Consider the following 19,498-nt stretch of genomic DNA (forward strand, 5'->3'; position numbering starts at 1 on the left):
TGTAGAGGTTCCTTAAAAAGCAGCATATGCTATGGCTAGAATTATTGTACCGCACACTCAAAAAATCAGGGATCTAAGGTTTCTACAAAAATTGAAAAAACTCAGCTGAAGCTGGGACCTTCACACATCTGAATGTCTTGTTACAATAATGACAACCCAATAGTGCTTCCCTCAAGAACCAACTAAGCCTCTGAATTGGTTTTCAGCCTACTGGGAAATCCTTCAAAGATTATAGAAGCTAAAAACACTCTTTAAATGATAAAGTAATAACATTATTTTAAAAGTACAGTTCTTTGTGCCTAGAATCACTGCTTTAGCTTTTATTTTGCCCTAGAAGCAGAGACGCTGTGAAAAGCAAAAAGCAAGTGTAGCTATCTGAAGACGAGAGAGATGGATCCTAATCAATTCTTAGCTGGAGACTGATAAAAGACTGCCTGCATGAATGTTTGCCTTCCATTTGGTTGATTGCCCCAGAGCGATAGCCACAACTGCTTTTAGTAAAGTAGTTTTTAATCTTGGTTACGTGATCGCAGCACAATCGCAGGGGTGCATTGCATGGGGTGTACAAAGTCACTGAATAAAGCAAACCAGTGCTCCACCCACAAAACTGCAACCTAAAAAAAGCCCACTCAAATGTTTAGACACTCGGTGTAGCATGACAACTGTTAGTGCAGTGCTTAATGAGTAGGGAGAGACCCTTTATATAAAATACTTCCCTGCACAAACATCAATCTGAATTATGCAAATGAGGGAGGTTTTGGGGGAGGTCTTGTCTTGCTAATAAATAGATTTCTTTGCCTCCTTGTTTCTCTTCTCACAGGTACTGCAATGAGCACTTGTTGTGCCCCCCTCATGTGTTTTGGACAGGCTGGGGGCCTTGGGAGCGCTGCACTGCTCAGTGTGGAGGAGGGATCCAGGCACGGCGCAGGACATGTGAAAACGGTCCTGACTGTCCTGGTTGCAGCGTGGTAAGTAATTTTCAGCTTTCTCTTCATCAAGTATCTATGGCCATATGCCACGGATGTCTCTATGTCATAGAATCATAAAATCATTTAAGTTTGAAAGGACCCTAAAGTTATCAAGTCCAACCATTAAGCCAGCTCTGCCAACTCCTCCATTGAACCATATTCCCAGGAGCCTCATCTTCATGTGTTTTAAATACCTCCAGGGATGGTGACTCTGCACCTTCTCTGGGCAGTCTGTTCCAGTGCTTGACAGCCCTTTCAGTGAAGAATTTTTTCCTAATATCCAATCTAAACTTCCTCTGGCAAAACTTGAAGCCATTTCCACCTGTTCTATCACTAATGCTCTATGCCCATAATGCATCTGTGTATGTCTGTAAGCTGTATCCCTAACATAAGTAGTCACTCATTGTTTTGTCTCTGTGTTGCTTTTGTGTGCTGAAATCCACACAATTTATTAATCAGAAATATATATAATACAGCTTTTTCACACTATCATCTAGGAAATAAGCTTCCTGAGGCAAGGTTGGTGCAGATGTAGATGTGTCCTTGCAGGTTTGTGGTGGTTTTTATTTTTATCACCAGAGTACATGGAAACCCTATCTATGAGCCTAGGACTCCAGTGTACTAGGTTCTGTACAACAGAGAAAAGCTAATTTTCACATCTGAATACATAAGGAGCCAATCAGTGAATACATGGAAGCCCCAGGAAAGTGCTGAGGTGAGATTGGACAGCAGTAGTGATCTTGGCACAGCAGCAGCCTAGCAGCTGTTAGGCTTTGAAGCTACAGTAGGATGATTTGAATGAGTAGAATTGCTTTATGGATACCCAATTTATTAAGAGAAGCGTGTGGGAAAACATGTAGGGGATTTTTCTTATATCTGAACAAGCATAGGTGGTAGGTGAAGAAGTAGAAGAATTTTTTTTCTTTTAACAATTAAACCAACTTTTTCATGTCTTAATTTCAGAGAGACTTAATTCTGAGGTTTGTCATTATCGGTGGTCTATCTGTTAGATTGGCAGTAATTCAATACTAAAGAAAGGATAATTTATTACCTTTCTCTAACTTGAAGATTTTGTGCATTTTCCCAGGATATTTCTCTTTCTGAAATTTATTCTGGTGATAGAATTGCATTTTCACTAAATTAAAAACATCCAACAGGCTTGTTGTTTTATTTCAGTTGAACTTTAAGAATTAACCTAATAACTCAGAATTCTACCAAGTGTTCCAAAATACTTGTCTCTCTCTGATGGTACACGAAAAAAAGAAGACATATGGTCTAGATCTATTGTTAAACCTTCCTGACTGGCACTGAAAAGAGCACAATATGAAGGTTTTCTCTCTAATTTGTTCCTATTTATCCTATAATAATGTTCTTGAAATATAGCGGTATTTTATTTAGCAGAGAATCTTCCCATGGTCTTAAATCAAAAATATGTGGTTCTAATTATCTTGGAAAGTTCCGTGAGGAAAGTAGGAAAACCTTTAGTGTAAAAATTACTTATTATAACTGATTAGAGATTAATGGTATTGGGTGTTGTAATTTATTAACCATCTTAGCACATACTCTGCTGCATCACAGAATAGTTACCAGTTCAGCTATGGAAATGTTCTGGAGATTTTTTACTAATTAGAAAATTATTGTGTTGATCATTTCAAGCTTTGGAGTACGTAGTTATCTTGCTAAAACTTAGGCACCAGTGAAAAGCCAACCAACATAGAAATCCTCTATAAATGTTGGTCTTGCAAGACAAAGGACTGTGGTACAAAGTCTGTGTTCAGTTTAAGTTTCACTGAATTTTCATTGAACCCTGGAGTTACCTGTCTTGACTCAGAGGCTTTGCAGCCATAGCAGGGCCTTGACACTAAGTGTAGCTGGAAAAAAAAGTACTTTATTTCTTCTCAGAGTTTGTTTCATTAGTGTAAGAAACTGCAATCAGAAATACCTTTTATACCTTCTTGTAATTGTTGAATGGTTTAAATATTTATATTAATAAAGTCTTACGAATGAGGAGCACGAATATGAAATTTATTTGTTGGATGTTCTTCTGCTTCAGCCAAATTTTTTGTTTTATTATAGCAGATATGTATCTTTCCAAATAGTGAATTTAGTTTATTTCAAAAAACTTTTGTCCTATCTCTGAGTACTTGAGAAGCTGAAAAATCTCAGGACATGTTGCAGTGAAAGTGGTAATAATCTATACTATCTCCTGTTTGTTTTGTCTGGAGTAAAAGATGTTATGAGCCATACATTTAGCATGTGAATTAAAGCATAATTGGAAGTAGACTCAGAGACTTAAAATGCCTGGTTTTCTCAACCATTAAATGATAGCTTTAACCTGTGAAGAGACTCTCCAGGTTTCTGGTTTGCCTTCTTCAGTGAGGATGAATTCTGTGAAACTTTCACAACATATGAGCAGCGTGAGTTGCAGCTGAATAGTTCAGTGTCTGTGGCCTGTGAAGAGGAGAAGGAAAAAAGCGTAGAGGACTGAAGAATGTGTTATTTAAGAAGACAGTAACTATGTTAGGCTTCATTTCATCCTGAAATGAAAAGAAATTTTTGATGCATCAGAGGTGTAGGATGGACTAAATGCTGTCTTGGGACCCCTTTTAACCATGCCAATTCTTTGTTTTTAGAACTGTTTTCAGTAGGGAATCATGAGAGAAAAAACAAAACCAGAAGTTTTTATAAGACTTAAGAAAGGAAGTCTTACAGTGTGCTTGCCAGCACTATCAGGGGACCAGATTTAATTTCCTAGGAGAACCTGCCTGTTCTGTTTTCCAATCTGCAACCTGGCTGTGAGACTGCAATATAACCAATCCTAATCTATTTTTCTGTCCCTATTTTGCAGCTTTTACCATATTAATGGCTATTGTCTGTATCCGCTTAATGATTTATACCACATAATTTTTAATGAACAGTGTTTCTTCCTTTTAGTTTGATTGTATTGCTCCTAGGCTGCAATATCACAGCAGGCAGCTAGTGCCTGTGTTTGTATTTTTGCATGTTTCTCATCAGTTGGTTCCTTGACTTCATCTGTCTTGTAGCAGGTATCAGCCAAGCCACTTGAATATTTTTTATCAGGACTCACTGGAGCTCCCTACCATTATTTCCAACTTATTTTATAAAATAATAATGATAAATCTTTTGATGCATATAAATATTCCACAGAGAGAAAACCATGGTGATATCTTAAAGATGCGTCTCTTGCTTAAGTGCACTCAATACATGAAAATGGATGACCAGAGACTTAGGAGTGAAGGCATTTTCACTGAATATAGAAAACCATAAATCAATATGATACAGGAGAATTAGACCATAGAGACTCATGAAGGTCAAAAAGATGAAGTTAGAAATCAAAATGTGGATTCATAAGGACCTGTTAAAATCTTTAAGTTAATCAAAGCTACTAAAGACTGCTTAAAATTGTCTAATAAGAGATAGAACCATCACAACCAAATTTAAGAGAGCTAAGTTCTCGTAATACAAAGCTTAAGTGGATCACAAAACAGGTATTAATCTCATGTATGCAGGTGATACAGGCACTAGAGAAGGAACTGCAGAATTCTCTGGACTGTGCTAATGTGACTCAGAGGACAAACACCTTCAGATTTTACAGCATACTCAGATAAGCTGTGTGTTTCCTTCAGAAAATGCTGGTTTTCCCCTGAGAAGCGTAATCGCACTTGAGTTTGCCTCAGACCAGTAATAAAAGAATAACTTTTTTAAAGAATTATAATTAGAATGAGGAATTTCGTTTGAGGCTCAAGTTGGGTGACATGCTTTATGTGTACATTTGTCTGTGTTCTCATTTCAGTCATGCTAACATATACATTAATCTCAGTTTTTGTGCTGGGAGACCGATAAAGGGCATATGCTTTCCACATACCAGAACAAAGCATGCTGTATTTTGCTGTGGAATTAAAAAAAAAAAAAAAAAAAAAGAGGAGGAAATTTATTCGTTCCTTAGAAAATAGTAGCTAGTTTTGCACTAATCTTTTTTTTTTTTTTAAATTATTAGTATTATTGTTTCAGCATTCTGGAATTGTTCTGAACACAAACTTTTTTAAGAAAATATATCTGCGTTTTAGAGTTTTTGTAATGACACAGGGTGAAAAAGAAAAAAACAGATGTCAGAATTTTTTCTTCCATCAATTTTTTAAAGGGAATTTGAAGATGGAAGGTTTTCAGAAGTACTTTGTCCATCAGAAAAAACAGTCTGTCTTTTTTTACTTGCCATCTCACAAAATAAATGTAAAATGTCTAGTCCAAAAAAGTGAACAGAAAATAAGATTGTTATTATGCTTTTTTTTAGAGGTTTTTTTTAAGTTTCCATTTGACTTAAGAAAAACAGTGTATTTCAAAGCCAGAAAGCAATCTCACAAGCATGATTTATAGGAAATTTTACTATTTATATGATGTTTTCCTTCTTTATGCTCATTTCCTTTTTCCATCCTTTTTTCTTCTGTAATGCAAACTCCATTGGGTATTAACTGGTTTTTTTATGTTTTAAAAGTTTAGCAAAGTAGATCCTCTCTTCTTTTCATGCTGCACATGCTACTGCAATTGTGAGCAATAAGAAGTTACTTAAAGATGGTAAAACCAAAAAAATTATCAAAATCATAAGAAATAGTTTCAGAAAATACAAAAACATTGTACCATTGATCAATGGTACATTTCTGCTTACTTTGTTCGGTAAATGGCTTGGCATTCATGGTTGAGGTAAATGTGAAATACAAACTGGTTGGACTGATGTGCATATATATCCAAATGTGAGCTGTTTAAGGTGGTATTTGGGCAGACATCCAGCAATCATTTCGCTGTTTCATTTGTTTGATTTTGAAAAAGAGACTAAACTGTAAGTTGTTTGCTGTCTTGCTTAAAACAGAATAGTGTGAAGCATCTCTTTTTTGAGAAATGTAATTTTGAAAGTAATTTAAAGCTGTGAAATATATTTTTAGCTGCTGGGAAACTGTCTCTACTTCAAACTATTCCATTCAACCTGTGACAACTGACACTGACTGCAGTCCTGTTCTGAGATTCCTGTAGCAAGGTCTTTCAGGGACTTCCAGGTCATGTGAAATAACTTCTTTTGGGGACCAATGCCATCTGATTTGTAATCTCTTTCAAATCTAATTATGAGGGTTTGCCAAAGCGAGTGTTCTCCCATTCAAGAACTTTGTATTGGGCACATGTGTATCTGTCATACAGATCATGAATGTTTGTTTCAGAAGTCCAAATCTTATTTAAAAAAACATAGGAAACAAATTTTAGTGTAACTGTCCATAAACTTTCCCAAGACTTTGGGTGTAGGCAACAGCCAGTTGCCTACACCAGTGTGCCTCAAGATCAAGTGCCTTTATCCAGTTAGGGAGTTGTACTGATCAGAGATAGGAGACCCAATTTGGTCCAGTCAGAATTTGCCCCACTGTTTCCTAAAACACCAGGCACACTGGAGTGTGTCCTGTCCCAGGTAGTGCTATTTGTTGTAGTTTTCAGTGGTTCCTATGCTGTAGATGTAGAGCTCATTATTGATACTTAGATGTATACTTAGATGTAATACTGTACCCCCCGTTCTGTGAGGCCCTGTGTTTGAGCTGTGGTCACTGCTGTCTCTGATAACCACAGAAAGCTGAAGTACCTGAAACCCCCTTCATTCTGTGCCCAGCAGGCACCGTGCTGGGCTCAAGGACTCAGCGTTAGGAGATGTGAACTTCACTTTCCTTTGACTGGACGAGTTTTGAATGTGAATGAAAAAGGAGAAAGATAGGAAGAGAGAAGCTTGGGTGCTGAAGTTTTGTGCTGCACTAATTTTAAACTGAATTAATGAGCAAAACCAAAACTGGAGGATATTTCCTAAGGACTTGTGCGTCATGGAGCCTGAGTTTTTTTCATTGCTGTGGACCTAGAACATTCAGTTATCTCTGGAAAGTAATCCATAACTGTCAATGAAGACTAAAAACCAGAACAAAAAAGTAGATGGCATAGTTTTAGCTGAGTTTTATCAAGTAATAGGACTTCCAGGATCATATTGTGGTCTGTCAGGTATTCTTACTCTTCTGCTCCTAAGTAAAGCACCCACTCCTCCATTACAACTGTGTTTGACTGGAGGGTGGTCTTAGATGGTGACATGGAATTGCAACAAGTTTCATGAAAAACAGTGGCCCAGTAGAGTTTAAAAAAACTGAATTCGTTTCTACATTGAGAGACAGAATTGCAGCTGAATCCATTGTTTGATCCAAGTGGTGTCAGGTGCTGCTCACCTGAGTGTACGTATCAGCACACGTGTTGCTTGGGACTAGACACTGCATCTCTTTTAATTTTTAGCAGATGGACTCCTAAATGCTATGGGCAGGAGATATGGGAAGGGGCAGAGAGGAAAAACTTCAAAAACTTGAAACACAAACTTACAGGAAATCAGGCTTTATTAATTCCGGTGTTTGTGGATCTAGTGTTTTATGTACGGGTTGTGTAGCTTTATTTAATACGTAAGTAGTGTTTACATGAAATCAGAATTGACATAAACAGGGAGAGCTGTAAAAAAAAAAAAAGAGAGCTATTGGAACAACTAGAACAGTATTTAATACAGAGTATTTTTCTTATTTTTTGTGTTTAAAAAAAAAGTATAGTAAGCCTCTAATCCAGATTTAACAAAAATTAAAAATTAATACAGGTAGTGATGGACTGCTTCACCTGGTCTCTGATTTTCAAAGTCTCTTCCATTACAAAGATATGTCTTTGTTGAGTATGCAGAAACCTTAATTTTACTGTAGTCAGTTCAGTAGCAACCTTCATTGTACAGTTGCAATCAAAATGAGAAAAATGGGTGTATGAAGCATAACGTTGAAAATTACCTCAGAAACCTGATAAAGCAGTTACATAAAACTGTTCTGTAGCCATGCTTACTGTTTTTAAAGGATATGGCCTGTGGTGGAAGTGAGCTGAGCTTGGGAAAGTGTTCCAAAGAAAGGCAAAAGATTGGGATTCTCATAAGTCAGAGTACACAGGGTTCTAGTGTATGAAGGACTAATATATGAATTAATGACAGGTTTAGAGAGGGAACACTGGCATTTCTGTGCACTCTGTACTGTAATATAATGAGTTTTAAGGAAATATGAAGCCTGTGAAGGGAATTAATTTCTATCCAGGGCATTGTTAAATGATGTAACTTGTTGCAAGAAATTGTTGAGGCTTAAATCTTAAGAACCAATAAAACTCCACACAACTAAAATTGTGCAGGATATCAGGATGAAGTAGAATTATAATAGACAAAAAAAAATAGATTTTTGTTAGCATAGTAAATCAAATTTTAAAGTTTTAAATCTTTTTCCTGAATATTAACAGTCAAATTTAGAGCTGTGCTTTTAGCATTCTTCTAATTTCTGTGCTGTCATTTGACAATAAACAGGGAAGGCACATCTGATCTGGAATGGCATTTCCAATGTTCCTCTTTGTAAGTGATTGTTGAATCAGTTTGCAACAAATTGTCCCTCTGATTTATTTTGTTCCTTTTAGGTTTACTCACCTGTACTTAAAATGGTACGGTGCAAACACAGTAATTGTGTTTACACATTTTATACCAAAAAGTCTGCTCACATGTAGACCTTAACACAAAGCAGAGTTTTGTTTCAGTATTCTTCAATTTGACCTCAGTAAACTGAGGGATGGATGAAGCCTGAATAAGTAATATGCACTTTTGCCATTTATAGCCTCACGAATGCGGTAACTCCTGACGAGTGCGAGACTGATTTGTTAGCTGAGCTGACTGACAGCAGTCGTTAGCCATCTGAGTGCAATTAAATGGAACTCCATCCAAATCAATTATATTTATGTGCCAGCTTATATTTTTACTTAGTCTCAGGGCATCATAGTAATTTTTAATTTATTAGGCTGTGGTAGGATTTTGATTTTCATTGAAAATAATGTCAGGCAGCCCAGTTCTTACACAAGTTATATGTGGTTGGGAAATAATTAAAAAATTCAGAATATTTATTGATGGAATTATCAAAACTTCCTTTTTTTTTTCCTCCTTGGTTTAGTCCCTTCTCCCTTTCACATTAAGTTGTCGACAGAATACTTCTGCTCTAATACTACAGCCACCAAATAAAAGACATTGTTATTCAAAGAGTCTGACATTCATCTTGAACAAATATGTTCACAAGCCTTAAAAAAGACAAATACACATTTTCACTGTGTTTATTTACAATTTATTTTGTATCTTCAGGATGATGTGACTCAGCCTATTGCAGCAATCTGAAATAATATTTATATCTGAATACTCCAGTAGATGGGATTGTATTCTTCATGTCTGAGAATATAAACTCACGCAAACACTGAGCTCATTTACCAGAATACACAGTGATTTGTCCTTGCAGCTTGAAAGGCAGGAAAAAGCGTCACTGTCACCCTATCAAGACCCCTTGCGTTTCTTGAAAGCAGCATCATGCTGCATATTTCTTTCAGCTAGAGAAATGCAGCCAAAAGTAAAAGTATTAATCCTGTGTCTTCCAGAACAGAGTTTTTCTAATTGAACAATACTTGTTATTTCATTTGAAACATCAGAAAGCTGAAAGCGTAAAAACAGGCTTTCAGTTTATGTTATGACAATCTCCAAGTTCGTTACTTATAACAATTTCTAGCATGAGAGATCAGTGAAACAAGTTACTACTTTGTAAAGATGCAGGTGTTCATTTATCTTTCGTTTGAAATTTGTGACGCCCCTACACAGATGGGGACTGGTCCAGAAATAGGTCAGCCCCAAAATGCAGTTCTTGCTTTGCCTTGTCAGAGAGGCTTTAGATGGAGAAAAGCAGCTGTAGACTGTACCTGTATTTTTTCTGCTATCTGACTCCGAGGAAGGACAGATTCACTTTGGTCTCTTTGTACTTTCAATCAATCTCCAGAAGTGAGAGTGGAAAAAAACCCCACCCACAACAGTAGAGTTGTCCTGTGGTGCTAGAGATACTTTGCCAATTCCACAGGCTGGATTGCCAGGTGCCAGGTCAGGTACGAGACTTACTCAGCCAACATCTGCACAGTGCTCAGCACGAGACTCTTCTGTGTTATTGCTCTGTTGCTCAAAAGCAGCCCCATCTTTATTTCATGAAGATTTTTTATGAAGGTAGCGGCAGATTCCAGGATTCCTTATAAAAGACCATTTATATGTTGGTGCTTGTGAGGACATTGTATGTGGCTTTGTCAATTTACTGTTCTGATAATGTCATACTGCTGTGGATATACCACTTATTAACAAAAATTTCATTTTTTCACAGCTGAGTTTATTCTGCCCCCAGCCCCTCAGTATAAGCTCTATGAAAAACATGAGAGTTAGTCAACAGACCCACATCTCTTGGCATTGCCTGGCTTAGCTAAGTCTTTTCACAGCCTTGGATGACATCAGCAAGCAGAAGTCCAGAGAGTATATCTGGCTGTTACTCTGCCTAGAAGACCTGTAATTCTGCTTTAAGCTGAAATGAAGTATGCTCACTATATTTAAAGCATAAGAAGAGATTCATTCAGAAGTTTCAAAAATTTTCAAGCAACTATTCACAAAAGTGGAAGTATACTGTATTCTTTCACATAGGAGCACACAAACCTCTTTGCAAAGGCACTAAGCTCCCTATTAAAAATAGTTAATTTATGTATCCTATCCCATACTGAAAAGCGTATCCAGAATCCCAATGCACATATTGAAGCATTTTAGTGAGATAACTTGGCAGAATGAATATTTTGTTAAAGAATTTTAAAGTACTTAGAAAAAGAAGTAATAGCAGTGCATATTATCTTCTTCTGAAATGTCGGGCTAAAAGGAATTTTAGACATATAGTGAAATCTATCATCAGCAATTTGGTATGAAGTATAAAAATGATCCATTACACAGAATGCAAGAAAAAAAGCAACTGGTGGATTATAGGAATTAATCCTTCAAAATCTTGCTGGGAGTCATATGAATGTAATTTTGAAAAAAAAAAAAAAAAAAGGTAAAAAAAATGCAGTGTTGTTTGGCATCTCTAGCCAGGGAAATGTTTTCACTTCTTTCCTTTGTTTTCAGAATGAATGTTTTTTTTATTTCCTGGGTAATTTTCTAAGTAAAACTGAAGAAGAAGTATAATAATATGAGATGCCCTATCTGTAAAGTAAAATTTGGCTGTCAATGATAGTCCCAAGAAAACTAACTAATGTTGCCTTAAACTTCATAGGAAGAATAGTATATATGAACAGAATTTGCTGTGTTGTGAGAGGCAGGTAGGGTGAAATGTGGAAAAGAAAGGAAAATCTGAAAAACACGAGGGCAAGATGTTACAAAAGTGTTTCTCCTTTCTAAAGCTACAGAAGTTCTTTGCCTAATATAGTCAGACAAATAAAGATGAAAATGAACTATTAATCTTTTGCCTTTTGTGAGGTAGGTGCCTTTGATTATTTGGGGGAAATTTATTCATGAGTTTCGTTCTTAGAACTGCGTTCTGCCTGCAGTCCCAGCCTGTGAAGAGCGTGTGCTTTTTAAACTTTATACTCACCCTTTCCTTTTTCCCTCTGCAGCACACCTACCAGAGTGGTTTTTTGAAAGTAGGTGCCGTCTTAGGTACAGTACTTTCCCTGCTGTTGAATCGGTTTAACCACACAGGTTTACAGCACAGACCATACTGAACACCATTCATTGTGAAAAACTGACCATTTATTCCTCTCTTCCATTTACCACCTCTTAAGCAGTTAATTATCTGTGAAAGAGGAATACATTTTCATTTAGCTTTTGGCTGCAAGTCTCCTAAGAGAGAATGATTCCTTTGAGATGCATTGTGAAATGTCCGTTTGAATTCAAAGTAAACTGTATCAGCTTACTACCTGTATCCATGTTTGCTGACTCCTTCAGAGATTCTGATAGGTTCCTTTTAAAGAAAAGCAGGGCATATAATTTTGCTCTCCAGCAGATCATATTTGTTCATGTTCCACTAATTTCATGCTTTATTATGATTTCCCTGATTTGCCCAATTCAGATGTCATGCTCAATTTTTTTAGATCCCCTGAACTTCCTGATGTATCTTTTAAAAGTGATGTCACATTTAACATCTTCCAGGCTTCAGATAGGAAGGCAAATTTAAGCAAGAAGCTGTGTGTCATTAGTAGTAGTTTTCTTATTTCTGCTTCTGTAGTTACATTCTTTGGTGACATTTTTTTGCTCATTTTATCTATTTGTGCCATCATGTCTTCAATTAACACAGCCTGCTGTGGTCTTGCCATTTCTAAATACCCCTTGTATGCCTGCACAGAATACTGGGCCTGTAGACTCTGTAGCAGTCATTCTGTCCCTAATGTCCTTGAAATAAGAGTGCATCTTAGCCTTTAGACCTTACAAAGTACTTCCTTGAATTCTTTCCTGGCCTCTTACTGTGTTTTTACATTTAATGTGCTAGATTCATATTCATTTTTTGTTTGTACCCCACTTTTTAGATTGTTACAGGGTGTTGTCATCTCCCTGTTGTTTAGTTATGATGATTTCTTTTTGCCCTTCCTTAGATTTCTTGATTGGCAGCAAGGATTTGCTCTCTGCCTCTAATACACTGCCCCTGGAGAGCTTCCCTCCTGTAGTGCTCTGCTGGGTCATGTCCCTCTGCATGTCCCTCATTAATGGTTGTACTGAACCCAGCTCTCTGTTCATTTGTACTGTAGAGGAGGGGTCAGGGATTAGCCCCCTAATACTTTTCTCTTGAGTAGAGTCACCTCTCAAGGGAGCAGTATTCAGCAAAGAAAATTCTTTTTATGCTTTTCTGGGGAAAAAAAACCAAAACAGTTGGCCAAATTATACATGTTTTTGTTGTTTTATTCGTATTTCTTAACCTTGGGCAGTTAAACCAGTAACCTAGTTTGCTTAGTCAAGGGTAAAAGCTGAGTTTCTGCAGAGAACTTTTCACAACTGCTGAACGGTTATATTACATTTAAAATCCCCAAAATACCCCTTGCCCCACACTTGCACCCTAAGGGTGGTCAAACAGGAGGACTCAATCCATGATCACTGAAAGTTATGGAAAAAATGCAGCATTTGGTTTCTGCAGCTCTTCAAAGTCATATTATACTTTGTATGGAGTCGCAAACTGACACAAAAAGTGGTTTTAGTGTTTGACTGTCACTGCTAAAACGGGGCCTTACAGAAAAGGCGTTGAAGTCAATTTAGTCTTCCTCTGATTTCGGGAATAACTGAGTCAGCCTCAGATGTTTTGTCATTCTGACTGCTTTTTAAAACAGATAAGGACTTACTCATAAATGGATTCCCAGCAATTAAAGAATTGTTTAATATTGCCATCAGAGAGATTTATTATGAATTGGATGTGAGGGGCTTTTGTTTGTTGGCAGCTTAATTGTAATTTTAGGCATCTTTTTCTCTCTACACAGTTCAATGAGTATAATTTCTATTCTTTTTTTTAATCCAGCTTATTTTTAAAAATTGTCACTTATCAAACCCAAATTTTGAACCTTCAAATTTGACATGTTCTCTTGGGGAAATGACTTTAAAGGCTGTGGGAGTATGAGCAGTCCCTGATGAATTAACTCTCCGAATCTAAATGCGCAGAACCAAGTACTTACTCATTGGAATAAGGAACGTGATTAAGAAAGCAAAAAGCTCTAAACTCCACAGCTGGAGCACAGATTCCAACAAACATAACTTTGATGTTTCACAGATGATTTTGAACACAAAGCTGTTCCAATTGATTCCTTCCCTGCATTTTCCTTGGAAAAACATTAAGTACTCTGTGGTTTGTTTGTTGGTGTTCTTAAGTGGTGAAGGGATTATACAAGTTCATAAAGAAAGGGTTTTTCATAAATAGATGCGTGCTTGTTCAATTCCATTAGTTAAAGTTAACAAACCATATGTCTGTAGTAAGTGTACAGTACAGTGCAGTTTTCAGTGCTTTTCTGGATGTGAGTTTTTAAAGGTAAGTGAGGAAGTGATACAGTTATTCTGTGATAGGAAACTTGGAGGTTTAATGCTAGACAGTTTATACCATCTCAGAAGACCTTTTTTTAACTTTAAAAAAGCAGATAAGCAATTAAGGCCACCTCTAACACTTGCCAATTAAAATCTTGCAGTGGAGTCTAACTTTCAGTTAGTGTTGAAGTTACAGAAGGTATGTACCCATATATATAGGCATATCTGTGGCATATACTGGATTGTAAGCAGGTATTTTTAAAGATGTGTAGGCTCTAACGTCCGTGGTAGCTGAGCACATTTTAAGGTTTTAGTAAGAATCAATAGCACAGCCATATTGGGAGTATAAAACAGACACCAGACACCTGAGTTCTTGGGGAGCAGCTTTATCCACGTTTGTCTGGGTGACTGCCTGAGGTAAAGGATACTGAAGGTAAAGGAAACTAATTAAAAAATGTCTAAAAGGATTTTTGAGCTCTGACCCGACTGAATCACTGTTGGTCCTGCTGGGATGAGGCTCTTTGGAGAACTCACACTCACCTAGGTTTCCTGAAAGCCATTTTGTTGTGGAATGATCATTTAGATATAGAATGACTTTACCTGTTTCAGTTAGTGGTTCTTGAAGTATTGTTCTCATTTCTCATACTTTGAATGATACCAATCATTGCATGAGCCTGGGTCTGTTTCATTCATCAAAAGCAGAAGAATGGCTTCTCTGAGTTACTACCAATAAAATCTGTATCTCAGTCACCGTAAGTCCTGCACAGTCCCAGCTATAATTGAAAACATTGCAGAGCAGGACTTCTGAATCATATTGGCAGTATTCTAGGTTACACAGACAGATTAGACAAAAAAAAAACCAAAAAACCACAAAACAGCCCAACATTAGAAAACATAAAGGTTTATCTTAAGTAGCTTGTTTAATAACAATGCTGATATTTTCAGGTTGAGAACCAAAGAGCAGTAACTGTAATGCCTGTTGCATGGTAGAGCATCTTCCTAACTTTCCAAATTATGATGTCTCCATTGCCTTACACTGTGTCTAGGACAGATAGTGCCCATTTAAGGATTTAAGTACTGTAATTAATACAAAAATATTGCAAATTTTGAGGACACTTTTTTTAAATTCAGCTCATCGTTTACATGGCTTCAAAAATACAAATAAATCTGGAGAATATGTATTGGTGAGGGAGAAACAAATGACACAGATACTGTATGATGAATGCAGTTTTACCTATGCTAAGACATCCTGCAGATTCACAGTTCACCACTTGCTTATGTTGCAGTAAAGTCCTGAACTAAGGAAACCAGAGCTGAATTGTGCCGGGACCTTTATTACTGTTCTCCTCTTCCCACTACCTAAAATTCTTAAATACTTGGGCAGTTTTTTTGGTTGGTAAAAAATTATTACATGCTAGATCTTCACAATGTAGCAAATGAAGTAAATAACCTCACTCTTTTCAGAAAAGCAAAAAAAAGAAAGGGGAAACCATTTTTCACTCCCCATTGCCTAAGCTTTTGATGGGATTTGAAATGTTGGAGAAGAACTTCTCCTCTCATCACTGCTAATCTAAGGACTAATGACTGGCTGCCTGCAGGTGAGAGAGTAGCTCTACCTGATTGAGGCCTCATGCTCAGAATTTAATTTATGATTTACAATATTCTCCATGACTTGATGCTGATGAGGATTCCTTTCTGTCACTTTTTTCTCCCACTCCAACATTGAAATAGCATGCTGTGAATGAGAAGTCTGAGTTTGATTCTTTTCTGAAAAGGGTATGAAAATGGAAGTTTGAAGCTCCGTGGAAAAAATAAAATCAACAAATAAAGCAAAAATTTAAAAAATTGAATGTCAGTCTCTGCCTTACAACAATTCTTAGAGAAGTATCCACATACTCAGAAACAAATTTTAAACCCTTTTCATAGTTCTCATTATTTTACTGGGTCTCCATTCTAAAGAGATATCCATTTTACAGTCCTATTCACACCCTCTCTATCAGATGAGTACAATTATTATATAATCATAATCAGGCCAGGACATTCATAGGTCTTTGCTGATATCCCATGATAACAAAGGCATCTTAGATATAGAGCATCTGGATTTTTGTTTCACATTTTCTCATCTCATAGTTCTGAATTCAAAGATACAGGTGATAAATAAGTTTCATATACTTTTGTTGATATTGGTAAAGTCTTCATCAAAATAAGAAACATGATTTATTTTTTTGTTTAGATTTAAAGAAATTATGAAGTTGCAAACTCAAGCATTCCAATACAGGATCTAATAAGAGTAATAGAATTAAAGTGAAATTGAATATGAAATTGAAAATATTCTTACTGTGAAGTATTTTATGAGACATTTGTTGCAGTTAAGTTAGAGAACAGATTGCTTGGACTCCCACCTATTTACTAACACTTGCAGTCCTGTTACAGGCAAGAAAGAATACACCATTTATGAGCAGCCAAGAACTTAATCTTAGTTTGATTACAGTCTTAATGTTTCTACTTTCATAACAGCCTTATCAAATAGTGTAAATTACAGGCTGGTAACATAAATACACAAACCTTTTAGTCTCCACCTTTCTCTGGTGTTAGGCTTGCCCTCCCACTGCCCCTCGATGTGGGGGTTGATGATTTCAGTCTGGGCATGGGTTTACAGCAACTGGTCAGTATCCTGAGCCCTTGGCCAGAAGTACGACATTGATGTTGATTTCTTTCGTCTCAATTTAGGACGTAGTTGGGATCTTTTCTATGTTTGTTAAGAGGCTTTGCAGCTTGCTTATTATTTGCTGATCTGCAGCTGAATTTACTGCGTAATGTGTGTTTTACAGATGTTGGGTGCTTGTTCTTTGTTCTCTCTGCTACCCCTAAGGCTTGACAAGAATGGCTTGACTTGCCTTGCTCCTGAGGTTGCATTCATTTGATGACCAGTAATTGGCCATCAGAGATGTTTATAACCCTTGGGCTGCAGTTATTGCTCTCTTCCAGTTCTTTCAAAGCTTCCTCTGTGCCGTGTTTTATTAAGGGGGTCTAATAGGTCGTTCTACCCCCGGTAACTACCTGTTACAAATGCCCATTAGTTACAAAATATGTGCTGGTGTAGACATTGCATTGCACAATTATAACAGAGCTGGTGAAAAGTTGAAACAAAGCAGGTGGTAGAGATGTGGTAGTTAGATAATTGCTATTGCTTGCAAAAACAAATCTTCAGGCAAACCAACATAAGCAGAGGCAAGGCCCAGCCTAGGGTAGGTAGGTCCTGTAGCCTATCTTGTTAGCCTAATGCAAAACCTGTGGCCTGGTACAAACAGCACTTACTCCCTATCTACTGAGCTACAAAGCCAGGAAGCATGTTAGTGGTTTAGTTATGTTTAGATTTCAGGTGGACCATTCATGCTGGAATGCAAGTGTCTCCTCACATGATTTAATGGTATTGCCATACCCATGAAACGAAAAGAAAACACACTGGATTTTCAAACCCGAATTTCTTAGTATTCACACCTATGTTTCAGAAATCCCAATTTAGCTAAGGATTGGGATAGCTGTCTCTTTCTGGAATTTATGCAGTAGACTTCACATCTGCTGGAATAAATCACTTATGTCATGAGCTTAGGATTCTTAATGCTAGCTAGTAGCCATATCCTATGGGCAAATAAAGATACATCGGGTTTTTTTGGTCCTACTAGGGAACATTGGACATTCTCATTTAACTTCTGATTAGTAGGAAACTCCCTTGATCAAATGCAACTGTTGTATATTCATATCTCACTGGCTGTGATGCCAGGCAGGCCCACACTTGCTTTCACTTAGCCAAAAAGAAGATGATACACTGTACTGATAAAACTACACAGTCTTAACATTACATGTTGCTGTTCTGATCAAAAGCTCCTCTGAGCCAGATGCTTCTGTTTATTACTCAATTAAAGTAGATATAAAGTACACAGCTCTTCTTCTCATCGCTTTTCTTAAGCGCCTGTGCCTAAAATTGTAATATTTTTTTTAAATTAATAATCTTCAGTGTATGAAAGGGGCACATGGGACCTCATTAAAAGAGTATCAAGGAAATCTGAATTTGGCATAATGTAAATCCATGTGACCCTCTAGCAAGGAATTCCTTTGTTTGTTAGAAATGCAAGCAATCTGTGCAACCGTTTGTCCTTACCCCTAGAAGAAAGGATCTCTTCAGATAAAAAACAACTTTCGGGTGTGAGTAAGAATCACATCTAGTACTATTATAGCAGGAAATGTGGTTCCTGTATCTCAGTCAGTTTCCTTCTGTGGTAATAATTGTTCTCTGAGGCTAAATTGATGGAAGGAGTGATGGGCACGTAAAGTGTTTGAGGATGTTATTCTCATTTGACTTGAAATACTGAATGATTTAAATTTTCTTGAGGTTTAATGTCACTGAATCCTATAAAAAGTAATTTGCATTTTCTGTAATGTTTTGTGTCTTTGAGACATGTGAACAGCCATATGATGGCAGATCCTGTGTTCAAGTGTGAGCTAGATGCTCTTTGGAACATTCACACATACTAAATGAAATGTCTTTTTGCCTCTGAGCAGGATAAAGCCCTGACACATTGGACTGATTCTTTCCAGAATCCTTGTTTAAAAACAAAAAATCACCCTGATGCATCTGCCACAGATTCTTTCAAAAGAAACAGATAGTGAACTCTCCATTTTGTAAAGTCAGATACTTTCTCTGTCATCCTGCAGAGTGATCACATTAACTTTTTTTCCTTTATCATGGGATTTTGAAAAACACTTCCACAATTTTGGTTTGGCTATGTCAGCTACAGTTCAAGGAACAAACAGCTTCAAAGTTGTGACTTCTCACAGACTTGTCTAAACACGGAGAGACAGAGATGCAATCTTAGGTGGCAATACAGCTACAAAAATATTCTTTTGCTTGTATGAAATGTAAAAGGAAGAAAAAGACAAAGTAAAATAGTTCTGTTCCAAAATAGTATCTATTGAAACAATTTGTCTAAGCAATACTTGATGTTAAAAGTAAGAAAGCTGGGTGACGATGCATGATTTTTTACACCTTAAAAAAATCTTTAGTAAACTTACATGTTGTGTTCCTCCCTCCTGAAAGCCTTTTAGGCATCTCTCTCATGCCTGTCTCTGATACAAAAATACCTTGGTTGAATGGCTTAGGTTTCATATAGTATAGGGATCCATTAAGACAGAGAGTTCATATATCATTCAGTGTCTGCCGAGTGATTGCTTTTATAAACCAAGCATTAGCTGAACAGCATGTTCTGTACCTCATCACTGATACTAAAATATTTACTAAAACACCTATGCCTTGATGAGAAGCCACTGTGCTAAGATGTACTAGAAGCTGTGACCAAAACTTAAGTCCCACATAAACAAATTTATGAATTATGGAACTAAAAGTTAAAAGATACACCATTTCTTGTGCTCTTTTAAAACTGCAACAGTATGAGTAGGTGAATTAGCATTTAGGAAACCATATTTGAGTCTTCCCTTTAAGGATTTGTGAGAATTTTATCTGTATGAAGGTTATTGAAAATTACATTCTGTCATCTTTCTTTCTTCTCCCTTGGGATCCTATAGACTGCTTGCACCCTCACATTTTCATCCC

At 36.9% G+C, this 19,498-nt stretch overlaps 1 protein-coding gene across 5 annotated transcripts in view; it reads left to right on the forward strand.

The window, feature by feature from the left end:
• SEMA5A (semaphorin 5A) overlaps positions 1-19,498 on the forward strand; it is a 318,257-nt gene that overhangs the window by 251,128 nt on the left and 47,631 nt on the right. For all 5 annotated transcript variants that reach the window (XM_042048660.1, XM_042048663.1, XM_042048661.1 and 2 more), the window contains one exon: positions 821-968. In XM_042048660.1, coding sequence (XP_041904594.1) covers positions 821-968 — 148 coding nt within the window. The remainder of the gene's footprint in view (positions 1-820; positions 969-19,498) is intronic.

Source organism: Corvus kubaryi, unplaced genomic scaffold, assembly GCF_017639235.1.
Source record: "Corvus kubaryi isolate FWS band 111438036 unplaced genomic scaffold, C.kubaryi_AGA036_p1.0 68, whole genome shotgun sequence".
NCBI classification, from domain to species: domain Eukaryota; kingdom Metazoa; phylum Chordata; class Aves; order Passeriformes; family Corvidae; genus Corvus; species Corvus kubaryi.